This window comes from Podarcis raffonei, chromosome 11 (assembly GCF_027172205.1).
Source record: "Podarcis raffonei isolate rPodRaf1 chromosome 11, rPodRaf1.pri, whole genome shotgun sequence".
Classification (NCBI taxonomy): Eukaryota; Metazoa; Chordata; class Lepidosauria; order Squamata; family Lacertidae; genus Podarcis; species Podarcis raffonei.
In genome coordinates this window covers 24480654-24493655 of record NC_070612.1, presented here as the reverse complement: position 1 = coordinate 24493655, position 13002 = coordinate 24480654, and the positions used below count along the sequence as shown (strand labels likewise).

The 13002-nt window shown below is 44.4% G+C and overlaps 1 protein-coding gene and 1 non-coding gene across 5 annotated transcripts in view; both read left to right on the top strand.

Annotated features, from left to right (window-relative positions):
- The window catches only part of PDE4D (phosphodiesterase 4D), a 634082-nt gene that overhangs the window by 191307 nt on the left and 429773 nt on the right, over nt 1-13002 (top strand). The window contains exon 1 of one of the 4 annotated variants that reach the window (XM_053408759.1): nt 9862-9971. The exons of the other annotated variants lie outside the window; for them this stretch is intronic. Within the exon in view, the coding sequence (XP_053264734.1) occupies nt 9877-9971 (95 nt within the window). The 5' untranslated portion in view covers nt 9862-9876. Of the gene's footprint in view, nt 1-9861; nt 9972-13002 lie in introns of those variants that run through there. 4 annotated transcript variants of the gene reach the window in all.
- Nucleotides 481-555, top strand: TRNAA-UGC (transfer RNA alanine (anticodon UGC)). Its single transcript has one exon. It is a non-coding gene; the product is annotated as a tRNA-Ala (tRNA).

The following is a 13002-nucleotide window of genomic DNA, read 5'->3' as shown; positions in this document are numbered from 1 at the left end:
GTTACATGATTTATGTAACTTATAAAGCACTTTACCAAAGTTGTTGAATTGGTCTTCTAAAATTTCACAAAAAGATTTGGGAGAAAATTTGTTTTTGTATCATGGTGGGAACCTCCCTTTTTTAGCCGCAAAATAGCACCCAAATCTACACACACACACACATCCAAACACATTCTGATCTCAAGAAGAATGATTCCAACAAAGCCAATTATAAATATTTGACTATTGTATCCAGCCAGTTAGGAATCATGTAGCCAAGCAGCATGGTGATTCAGCATGTATCCTAGCCAGACTTGGCTGTATGAAACAACACACAACACAAAGCTATATAAGAGTGAGGGCAATGCTACCTGCTCTCAGTTTGACTGAGAGAACACATTCATCCCATATAGCTCCTCCCTGAACATGTTTTGTAGCAGGTAAGTTTTCCATTAGAACATCCCATCACCATTTTGACTAAGCCCTAATTTTATATATCGGGGAGGGTGTGTGGCTCAGTGGTAGAACATCTGCTTTGCATGCAGAAGGTCCCAGGTTCAATCCCTGGCATCTCCTGATCTCCAGGTAAGGCTGGGAGACAATCCTGTCCGAAACCCTGGAGAGCCACTGCTGGTCAGCATAGACAATGCTGAGTTATATTCACCACTGGTCTGATTTGATGTAAGGCAGCTTCCTATGTTCCATTAAGGCTATAATTCTAACCCCATGTACTTATTATTTTATTATTTATAAGATTTGTCGGTTGCTTTATCTTGCCTAGGGCAACCCAAAGCAGCTTACGAACAAACAGACAATTAACTCCACATAGATACAGTCAAACCAAGGGGAGAGAGAAATACATTAAAAACACCCTGCCCACTTCTAAAAGGCCACAGATAGTTAAAGCCCAAAGCCTGGATATAGAGGAGAGTTTTTGCCTGGCACCTAAAGATATGAATGTAGTGAAGGCGCCAGGTGAACCTCCCTAGGAAGAGCATTTCACAAACAGGGAGCCACTGCAGAAAAGGCCTGCTCTCATGTTGCCACCCTCCAGACCTCTCATGAACTTCTCTGTTGGCTTTTAACTTCACCAGTCTTCATTATCTCCTTTCCCCCCACTCTGCAACAGCCCAGCTATGGCTGCAAGCCTACACACATAAGGTGAGAGGAACGAAATGGGACTTGCTCTTTGGTTAAACATACAAAAGGGCTGGACCACATCCTTTTATTTACAAAACGTGTGTGTTGTGTCTCAACAGCCAGAAAGGCAGTGGGGTCCTCTACAACAGAACCTTGCCAGGTCGAGAAATAGAGGGTATGGGCATTTTAAAGTCTTGCGACTAAGCCCCATTGAATTCAATAGGACTTACTTCTAACTAAACGTTGTTAGGAATGTGCTGCAGAACAGACATAAACACTTTAATTAGCATGTATTTTCTTTCCCTAAAGTGGTAAAAGGAAAGACTAGCGCTGGAAGGAACAAGGTGCAAAATTCATAATTCCAAATCTGTGTTGGGGACCACGAGAAAATAACTCCTTTAAATGAAACTGGGACTTATATAGGATTAGGCAAGTCACTCTACAACATCATGTGTAGCAGGCACAGGTAAAGGGTTGCCCTACAAGTGTTTTTGGACTCCAGTTCTCAACATGACCTTCCAAGTTCAGCAACATCTGAAGTTGCCGGTCCCTGGTGCGTAGAGTGTGGGGGAATGGGAGGAAGGATGTCAGTAGTAGAGAGTTCTATTAATATTAGAAATGTCAGCAGAACTTCAGCTTTCATGATTTTTGTCTATTGCCTTTCAAAAACAGATTTGAAAGTGTAAATTAATCCAAAGACAATTTCACATCCTGACTACAATTAAGAAGGACAGCCATCTGGGGCTCTAATTATTCATCAAGGAAACTTAGACACCCCCTTCCCCTCAGCTATGAATTTTTATGACCCCTTAGACAGTGCGATATTTAAAACATTTTGGGAGGAGCAAATCTTTTGTGTGTCTTCTGACAACTGCTATTTTTGTCATCATCCCTTTCTTTTTTACAATGAACAGTTTGATCCATGTTGCTTACACACACACACACACACACACACACACACACACACACACACCTCTGCCTGCCTGCCCCTTCACTGCCTTTTTGTCCTTGAGACACAATATGCAAATCATTTTTCTCTTGCTTTGAAAGCTATCACAACTCCAGCTTTGCTCCAGTGGGCGGTACCGATGAGATTCAAATAATTTTTCTGATGAATGAGATCCACAATTATTTTTGCTTGACACATCTAACATTTTCAGCTGAGAACACTGATGCTACACAGAAAACAAACACAAGAACAGTTTCAAATCCAGATTACCATTTTCAAAAAAAAAAGTCTGGAGAATCCATCTTCTGTGAACACTACTGTAGTTGTATTAGGCAGAGTCAACACAAATTATGAACAGGGTTGGCTCCAGGTTTGAGTGGAGTCCTGATAGTGCATTCTAGTGCCCCCCATGAGTGTGTCCACCCACATCTGTGGTCTTTTTCACAGCTGAGACTGGGTTGCCACCAACCATTTCAACTTTCCCACAGTTTCTCAGACTTGGCTACTGCCAGCAGATGAAATGGAGGGTAGGAACAGGCCAAAGTGATTGCCTGCAGTAATGAATGCAGCTGTCCGAGGTGCCAAGTGAGGATGCCGCCCTCTTTATGATTCTCTAAGCCAAATGTAGTCTTACCACCTAGGAATGGGGGAGGGATGTGTTCAACTGGCAAGCTAATGTGAACCTACCAAATTTTATTTCCTGGAACAACGAGCAAACTGAAACATAGCCAGCCTTTGATACTCAGTGCAGTTCTTCAGCCAAAAAACGGCACAAAATCACATATGTTAAGGGAAATTGCATACACAGAAAGTATATCCATGGAGATAACATACAGAAGTGTGTTGTGTTAGAAATGTACATGACATGTATGAATTTTCGTCTAGATTTTTTTAATTAAAAAACACACAAATTGATGCAGAAAGGGGGCAGCTTGAACTTAAGATTGCAAAAATCACAGTCAGTCATCTTTATTATCAGCCATATACTGTGGCCTTCCAGGCACTTGACATCTGCTCTTGCAGTCGTGGGCAGGCACAAAACATGAATTTTCCAAACTCTGCTGGGCCACCATAAAATAATATGAGCTTTCTGGATAAGGCCAGTAGCCCATCTAGTCCGGAATCCTATTCTCACAGTGGCCAACCAGATGCCTGTGCAAACCTGCAAGCTGGACATGAATACAGCAGTACTCTGCACACCTGTGACTCCCAGCAAGTGGTATTCAGAGGCATGATGCCTCTAACAGTGGAGGTGGAACATAGCCATCATGGCCAGTAGCCATGAGATAGGCTTGTCCTCCACAAATTTGTCTATAAGATATATAGAATCAAGGAATTGTGGAGCTGGAAGGTTCACCAAGGTCATCTAGTCCAGGCATAGGCAAACTCCGGCCCTCCAGATTTTTGGGACTACAATTCCCATCATCCCTAGCTAACAGGACCAGTGGTCAGGGATGATGGGAATTGTAGTCCCAAACATCTGGAGGGCCAGAGTTTGCCTATGCCTGATCTAGTCCATCCCCCTGCAATGCAGGACTCACTGCTTATAGGGACATATGAAGACATAGAGACATAAAGTTATTGGCTGCATTCTGCTTAATGGATTGCAAGTTGTTTAGGCCTGTAAAATGATCAGGGCACGTAAACAAAATTGGTATTGTTGTAGAAAGCATTTGTTTTCCCCTTTGATTCTTTTTTCTTTTCTTACATAAGAAGCATTGTAAGTAGGTTTGAAAGCGCCTCTGAGTTTACAAGTGCACTTTGATTTGCAGCACGGAAAAAGGAGACAGCTGGTTAGAAAAATAAGATACAGCCCATTAGGTGTAAGAAGATAGCCATGCATCTTTTGCGTGTTATTTGTATAATATCTCTGCTACATACATTATGGAAATGCGAAACCTGCAAAGGCTGCATGGCTCACATAGCATATGAATTCACTTGCATTGTGTATGGGGTTTAACAGGGCTTCTAAGCTAGACCAGGATGCACATTTTGCCTTTCCCTGGAATAATATTGAACGGCTTTTGGTGGAACTAGCTGAATTGGGTCTATTTTAAGGCATTGCATATTACTTTCTCTGTCAGCTGTTCTCTGTGGAGATATTTTATTATAACTTGGGTTGATCCTGTAGTTTTCTTTTATCAGATCCTCTGTGTCTCTCCAATCTGAAGTGATCCTTCTCAACTGGGAATGTATTGATTAAAGAATTATTATTAAAGAATGTGAAGGATTTCAGAAAGCACATGCATGTTGTACAGTTTGAAACTGAGACAAATCTGGTTAACACAAATTTGTGTCTAAGAAAAAGCTGTAAAATGTGTAGGGTTTTTAATGTGAAAAAGTGATCTATCACCCTTCTTTATAAAAGAACCGTGGGAGAAGAAGGACCTAGGGCTGGGATTGCATTTGGGGGAAGAGCTTTGCCTCTTCTTCCCAATGTTGTTTTCCTGATGAAAGATCCCATAACTTTTCTTTCCCAAAGCTGCTGTTTTCCATATTAGGGAAAATGTATGGATACACGTAAGTTTTCTCTAAAGGGGCAAGTAACGGCTTTTGGGAACAGGGTAATTTGCAGCACAAGCTCAATGTATCTACTCAGAAGTAAATCCCATTGTGATCAGTGAGAATTACTCCCTGGTAAATGTGCATAGGATTGCAGCCTAAATCAGAAAAAAATGTCATGGGGAAAAGGTTAACTCTCTTTAAATCACCATGTTTAGATTTTATCACTAAGCAGCTGACTAGAGGAAAAGCGAATGGGGTTTCTATAGCACATTTACTTGGGAGAAAGTCCCATTAAAGTCAGTGAGTTTTATTTCCAAGCATGCATGCGTAGGATTGGTCTGTAAATTGTGTAATCATGTAGGACATTCAGAAACTCTTCAGTGTTAATTTTTCTCTCCCTACCACTGTATATGACTTCAGAAAGCATGTTGAAGTTGACAAATTAATGTTAGCCTTATCTTACATTGCCCCTTTGTTTGAAATGGACGATAAATGCTTTATTTAAATTTATGCTGCAGTATTTGTCTGCTTTGGTAACACTGTCCTCTCTCTCTTACGACATGTGGTTTTCAAATGTATCTGCATCTTTTATTCTTAATCAGGCCTCCGTGATTTAAAAGCCTTGCTTTCTTCTGTTTATTCATTCATGTTTCCAGTGTATTTCTGTAGCGATTATCTGCTGAATTCTTTTTCCACTTTCAGAAGAAGGATGCTGCTGCCGTAAACCAGATACTGTGTGAAAACTGTGCAACTGCAAAATACAGAGCTGGTTTGTCTGAAGTTTTCAATAAATATACCATAGACTTTAGAGAGCTCATTATATAAAGACTGGCTAAGATTTAGATCCCACATTACCAGAGCAGTGTGGCTGCCACTTTCCTGGAGCTGTGTCCCATTGTACTCCCACTCAGGTAACACAGGAATAGAAGACCAATATGGAAGGGCAGGGCAGGGCATTGGAGGAATTACATCAGCATTAGAAACCATTTAGTTCTTCCCATATGATCCTATCCCTCTGATGTAGTTCCTCCAATCTGATGCTACCAGAGAGGTGTAGGAAGCAACCATAAGAAAACATCAACCACACTTTGTGGTTTAGTAGGAACTAGGCCTTAGTCAATGCCATTCAAGAACTCATTCAATTCCTTATCAAAATGAGGTCCATTGAAAGTGTATTGGAAAATTCAAGGATGTTGATCTAGGCTGAAAGTCTGTCCAGACTTAGCTGAGAGTAAGCCCCATTGAACACAGCAAGATTTACTTTTTAGTAAAGCTGCATAGGATTGCACTGGTAGTGACTGCATCTGTTGGCTCAGGGAGTGGGTGGCCCTGCCGTGAGTGTTCCCACCTGATAACTGCCCCTCCCATTCCACCTGCCCACCTTTTGTCATAGCCTCTGTTAATTTTAGTTAGCCTTTCCTGCACCTTTTCCATTCCTACAATACTCTTTTTGAGATGGAGGGGGGATACTGTGCACAGTATTCAAAATGTGGCTGTGCAATAGGTTTGTAGAAAGGCATTGCAATACTGGAGGCTGAATTTTCAGTACTATTCCCTAGTGTGGGTTTTGTCTCTTTCTCAGTTGCCATATACTAGGCTGGTGTTTTCATTGAACCATCAGCCTCAACATCTCTTTCCACAAGCTCAGATTTCATCAATGTATATGTGAACTTTGAATTCTCTGCCGTTGTGTGATTACTTTGCATTTATTTACACTGAACCATGTTCCACTTCTTGTTGCTCATCCACCACTTGGAGTGATCTTTTTGGCACTCTTCACAGTCTGCCTGAGTTTTCCATTTCTAGAATAACTGGGTATTATCTATAAATTTGGTTACCACGATGGTCATCACTAACTCTGGATCACTTATGAACAAGTTAAACAGCACTGAATACTATGTAAAGTCTCAGGGGGACCCCATGGTTTACTTCCCTCTATTTCAAGAATTTTTCATTGATTCCTATTCTCTGCTTCCTCTTGTTTAATCAATTACTTGTGCCTTCTGATTCCATGTGTTAAGTTTCTCAGGAAACCTTGCTGATGGCGGTTGGGAAGCTCCACCCTGTGGTCCAAAGTTGGCCCATCACATGTCCTACTTTGGCCCACAAGGCCATTTCCCCCAACCATGGCTACTCTACACCTGATATCAGATGAGGGGCAGATAGGGATGCAAATAGATTGGCTGCACAACTGAGCATCCCATGCAGAGCTTGATCATGTATACCAAGGTTTCCCAAACTTGGGTCTCCAGCTATTTTTGGACTACAACTCCCATCATCCCTAACTAGCAGGACCAGTGATCAGGAGACCCAAGTTTGGGAAACCCTGGTGTAGACAATCCCTGTAGATGAGTAGAGTTGAAGTTGCTGCTCATCTCGTGTTGGGCAGTCATTTCCACCCTGCTGGATTGGCTGTGATCCAAGTATTTACTTGTGTTTTATCTTGTATTTTATTCTCTGAACCACCCTGAGATCTTTTGATGAAGGGCAGTATATACATTTAATTAAATTATTAATAATAATAATAATAATAATAATAATAATAATAATAATAATAATAATAAAGCAACCTGGTGTACCAGGCCAAAAAGACTTCCCATCTCTTGTTTACCAAATTACCCCATCCACATACTTGATGACACTTTAAAGGAACTCCAAAAGGCTGGTGAGGCAGGACTTCCTTTTCCAGAAGCCATGTTGTGTCTTCCTCAGAAAACTTGTTCTTCTATATGCTTAATAATTCTATCTGTAATAATGCTGTTCACCACTTTATTCAGATGCTAAGCGGTTGCCCTATATTTTTCTTGATCCTTCCGCATGCAGTTAAAAAAACCAAAAACTGGCATTGTATTGGCTAATTTCCAGTTGTCTAGGAAAAAGGCCAAGTTTAGGGACAAGTTGCATATTTTCATTGGGAAGATCAGGAATTTTATATTTGAGTTATTTAACAAAGCTTGGGTGGGTGCCATCTGGACCAGTGACTTCCTAATTTTTAATTCATTTGCAAAGCTCTAAGACTTCATATCTTGTTATGTCTCTTGAAAAACATGCATGAAGCCCCAGATGCAGGCTATGAAGATTTTAGCATTTTCTGGGCACAGAACCAAAATATTAGGGTAGCATTCCAGCTGTGTGCAAAGCATGGGTCACTTGACTGGAGCACATTTGTGAAAACAAAGATGGCATGCTCACCTCAGTCACCCTCTAATAGTGAAGTGCCCATCCATTTGAAAGTGAAATAGAACCACTTCCAAATATGGTAGTACTTTCTACATGCTGGGGCTAATGGAAGTGGTGGTCCAAAACATCATTGGTGAAGACTGCCCTAGGCTGGGTCTAGATGAGTCTTTGGCCAGGTTCAGCAAAACTCTTCTTCTGTGCAATATCTATTTGCCTTGGTTTATGTGGATGTAATCATTGCATGGACTGGTTTAATCATGTGTCTGAATGCCTTCCTGAGCCAGAGACACAAATTCATATTTAGGGTCAAATCTATTATTTGGATAGATTAAAGTTTATGAGAGGGTTTTTGGTTTTTTTAGGTTTGTTTGTTTTTAGAGACAGACAAGAAAAACAGGGCATTTCAGACGCTTTTGTGTTGATCTTGTTCCTATCCCTCATAATAACCTGGGATCTAGATGCTCTCATCGCAGGTAATCTGAAACACAGAGAAGAGAATTCACAGCTGCTGCTCCCTAAAGGAGACCTCTCTCGCCTAGTACTATGAGTTTATTTTAGAATAGTAGCATTTTACTGCTTAAAATAAAATCCACTTTGATTAGTCAGGTCTGCTTTTAAACAGTGGAATCATTTTTTTATTATTATTTTTGTCACGCACAGAGAATCAGCTGCTCGAAGGCATTTTCCCCGGCATTCACAAACTCCTGAAACTGGTGGTTCATAATAATGGAAGAGCTTGACCTATCCTTTATTCGTAACGGAAGACGCAGAACTCGTTATAATTAAAGCTCCGCGGTGTTAATTCGCAGCCAGGAGTACTTAGAGAAAGGCGGGGAGAGGAAGGGCTGGGGGAAGAGGAGCAGCTTAATATTTCAAGCCTTAAGTGGAGCACTTTGGAGAACGCTGGTGCACGGAGGACCTCTGCCTCCCTCCCCGTTTCGATTGCAAAGAGAGAGAGAAATAGTTCCCCAAATATATGGATGGGCAGAAGAGGAAATGGGACAGCTTTCGGCTCCCTGTTTCTCCACACTCCCCTCCTTAAACCCAGACTCCCTTTCGCAGCGACGTCGACTTTGTGCAACTTTGCCACCCAAAGTGACTTCTGAAGGGGGGGGTGGAGAGAGAGCGAGAGAGAGAGCGGGGTGGGTCTGTCTAAAAACGAGAAGTGACCGAATGGCAGCCTCGGGGAGGCGAGCGCAGAAAGGCAGCGAGAAGCCCATCTCCCGGGAGCTCGGAGAGGCGGAGGAGACGCGATTGGAGGCGATGGAGCTGGAGGAAAACTCCACTTAGGTCAGCGCAGCAGTCTCGGCCGCCGCGCGTCCACGCTGCTCAGCCCCAGGCGCCCACTCCGGTCTATGCCGGCTGCTACGGCGGCGGCGGCGGCTGCTTCCCTCGCCGCACCCGGGCGCTGCTCTGCCTTCCTCCTCCTCCGGGGCTCTCGGTTCGCGCAGGCTGCCGCCGCCTCCGCCCCTTGGGCAAGTGGCAGCCCTAAGGCCAGGCAACGTCGTCTCCTAGCGGCCGAGTTGGCGAGCAGACGCCGCGGGAGTGCCTTTCCCCGCCGCCTGGCAGCAGCCGGCGCAGGGAGCTGTCCAACTTTTCAGCAGCAGCAGCCCGGTAGTGGCGCAAGGCGGGCTTGAGCAGGCGAGGCGAGGCGAGGGCAGGGGCGCAGGCAGGCAGCGCCGTTGCTTAGCGAGCATCGAAGGAGCGCCGTCTGCAGCTCGGCAAGCGGCAAGGACAGCGGGCGCGCCGCGCTTCTGTTCGCCTTTTGCCCCGTCGGCGGCGGCGGCCCCAGCATGGAGGCTGAGGAGAGCCGCCCCAGCTTGGTCGAAGCGGCGGAGACCGGCAGTGGCGGCCCCGGCGACGGGAGCCCGGCGGCGCCCAAGCATTTGTGGCGCCACGAGCACCACTGCCGCTACCAGCTCCGCCAGCAGCACCACTTCCTCGTGCACCAGCCGCAGGCGCCCCAGTGCCCGCCGCCGCCGCCTCCCGCGCCGCTACCGCCGCCGCCCGCCCCTCCTCTCCCTACAGCCGCCCGGGGTCGCGTCGTCGGGGGCAGCGGCGGCGGCGGCAGAGTGAGGCACCGGGGCTATTCGGACACGGAGCGCTACCTGTACAGCCGCGCCATGGACCGCGCGTCCTTCGCCCTGGAGACCGGCCACCGGCCCGGCCTGAAGAAATCCAGGATGTCCTGGCCCTCGTCCTTCCAGGGCTTCAGACGGTACGCGGGAGGGGCGCGGGGAAGGGGCTCTGCCCGCCGAGGGTCATTTCAGCCACCCTCCTCCATCCCACCCCTTCCGACAGGTGAGGGAAGAAGGGAGGAGGATCCTTGGACGGAGCGCGCGGGGGGGGGGGGCGCGTTAAGTTGTAGAGAGGGCGTTGGGTGTTTGTGGGGGGAAGAATCCCCCCGGGGAGGGGAGCTTTAAGGGACGGGGGTCAATAGAGAGGGAGCATGGGGCGGGTGCAAGCACGGGAGAGACGGGAAGCCAGGGGTAATTGACAGGGCCGTAGGGTGAGAGGGCACGGGGGTGGGATTGAGGGGGTCGTTGGGGGAGGTGGGGGGATTTGGGAGGCAGGCAGGGAGGGAGGAATGATGCCACCGGGGACCGGAAGATCAGGCAGAAGAGGGCCGCCGGATGTGGTGCTTGGGCACTAGCTTGGGCACTGGATTCGAATTAGGGTAGGGGTCTGGTTGATCTGGGCAATCCTTTGACGTTGTCTGTTGACCCCCAGATCTTTCTTGCCCATAGTAGGCCCAGGATAAAAGGGGGTGGGGTAGAGGTAAGCGGGGTTGCATCCAAGTAAACTAGTTTCCCTTTGCCTTGCAAGTAAGGCAAGTATCTTTTAAAAGACACAGGAACCAAGCACGTGGGTGATTTGAGGTGGAACTGTGTAGTAATACTCCCCTGGTATCTGGTGCTGTGAGCAAGTCCACAGCAAAGGATCCATCTATCCTTCTCCATCTTCCCTCCAGTCCCCTCACCCACTTCATACGCACACATCACTTTATGAAAACATTTCAAGGATAACCTGCTTTTTATTACAGTGAGTCCTCTGGGATTTAAAGGCTTAGAGGGGTCTGAAAGGGACGGAGAGGCAGAGTTCTGCACTCCCACACATGGTATCAAATTATTGGTGGTTAATTTGGTGGGAGAGCTTCGTAAATTGACCCTTGATTAGATGCAGTTAATTGATTTCCAGAAAGAGATATGAAGCGGGGAAAGGACTGCTGAATTGCTTCCTATGGAGTGAACTATAGGTTGTGTTGTTGTTGCTGCTGCTACATGGAGACTGACAGATCACAGAGTGACATCACTGTTTAAGAACAACTTCCTCTTGCAATCAGTCAGCAGGAGAGCTGCTACTGGCAGGCGACAACAGCTCCATTTATGATCTCTGATTTGTTTGCAGTAAGCAGGTCCATGCCATTTTCTAGAGTGTACATTACAGAGCAGTAGAATGAGGGAAATGGGATATTAATTTTTCATTGGGGTAGCTGCCTTGATTTATATATAATCTGGGTTAACGTGCTCTTACAGCCTTCTGCACCGGATGCACAAATACCAGAGTTGACATTTCAAATTGCATCACACGCCGCACACATCTCTGCTACAAACTCGTGACCTTGTTCATGGTGGTGTCATTGTGCCCCTCTGGTAAAGGGGGAAGCATCGCTTGGCTAAGGCAATTCCCTACCACTCTCTTTCTACGTTGCTATAGTCGCTTTTAAGATGAAACATTCAGTGATACAAAGAATCCAGTCCTTGTGGTTATTAGCATTAGTGATATCATGTTGCTGTTATTTCCCTGCTCCCCCAAACTGTAAATTCATATCCACATCACTGGTGTGATCTGTAGTGGGTCAGGGTGTCTGGTGGAAAAACTCAGAGAGAGACTTAACAAAGTCTAAATGTTGAGATTAGGCACACTGCTTAGTGCACACTCACCTAGGAGTAAGCCCTGCTGAACTCTCTGAGCCTCTCTCTTACTTGGAAATCTGTGTGCATAGGATCATTCTGAAATAAATAAACGCTTTTATTAGAATTATAATTACATGGAGTTTAAACCTTCTGGGGACAAAAGAAGATTAATTGTGGAAAGCTTGTGACACAGTGCTTTCAAGAATAATCCATATTGGCTCTTAAACCAAGTGCTCAGTATTTTCTGCAGGTATTAATCCTCCAGTTAATGACAGCGTAATAAATTAAAATGTTGATATTTACTGTTTCTTTTGTCTTGTTGGAGTTTTAGAACTCAGTCCCTTTTCCAAATTACGGCTGCAGGTGTGTTAGCCAGTGTGTGTCATTGACTTCATCTTCCTTTACGGCTCCATCTTTCACCAACTTTGTAAAATAATGTTTGTTGTGTATAAAAATGAATTGATATTTATGGAAAACACATTTCAAAGGCAATACTCCTAACTTTGAAATGTAAAATGTACTCACACATTCAAGACACTCTATAAATTACACAAAGCTTTTCTCCAAAACTGAGACATTTTAAAAAATAATTGAAAACACACAGCATTTGGACTTCTTCAGATTTCAACCAGCAAAGGCATATTTAGAAGTTTCTTACAAGTCATAGTGCTTTGTATTTTTTTATATTTTTAGTATAATTTATAACCGTTAATAAAATAGCTTACTTTTAAAAAGTTGTATGATCATTTGCAGAAATGATCAGAATATTGTTAACTTTTTTATGTCCTTCAGGACAAGCTGTTGAATAGCATAAATTTAAATGGTTGTTTCAGTTTTGCTATAAATTTGCAAAAGAACAACCTGATCCACACCCTGTATATAGTGACCTATAGAAATGACGTAGATTATAAAGCTGTTGAAAAAATGCTATATGTTGATGACTTTAATCACTCAGGTGAGACAAGCATTCATTATGTATATAATAGCGAGGGGGAAAACTGGTTATGAGTTCTTTTGAGGTCAAATGGAGCCTTCCATACATTTTGAAGAGTGCATCTACGATTTAAGTGTACGCCTTAAAAAATCCAAGTGCGACTGTTGCAAACAAGTGTTTGAAAACTTGGGTATCATACTGGTGTACTTGTCAGATAACTTAGTTTGGCTACACCATAAGAACTGAGTTAAGGTGGTGGAAAATATTGGTTTGTTTCTGAGGAAAGTGTGAAACAACCTTATAGAACAATTTAAGATGCAGTTGTCTGTGGAATTGTTTCCACCTGTTTGCAGAAAGTTCATTCCTGCACATAAGCATTCTGCAAAGACACGGAAAGT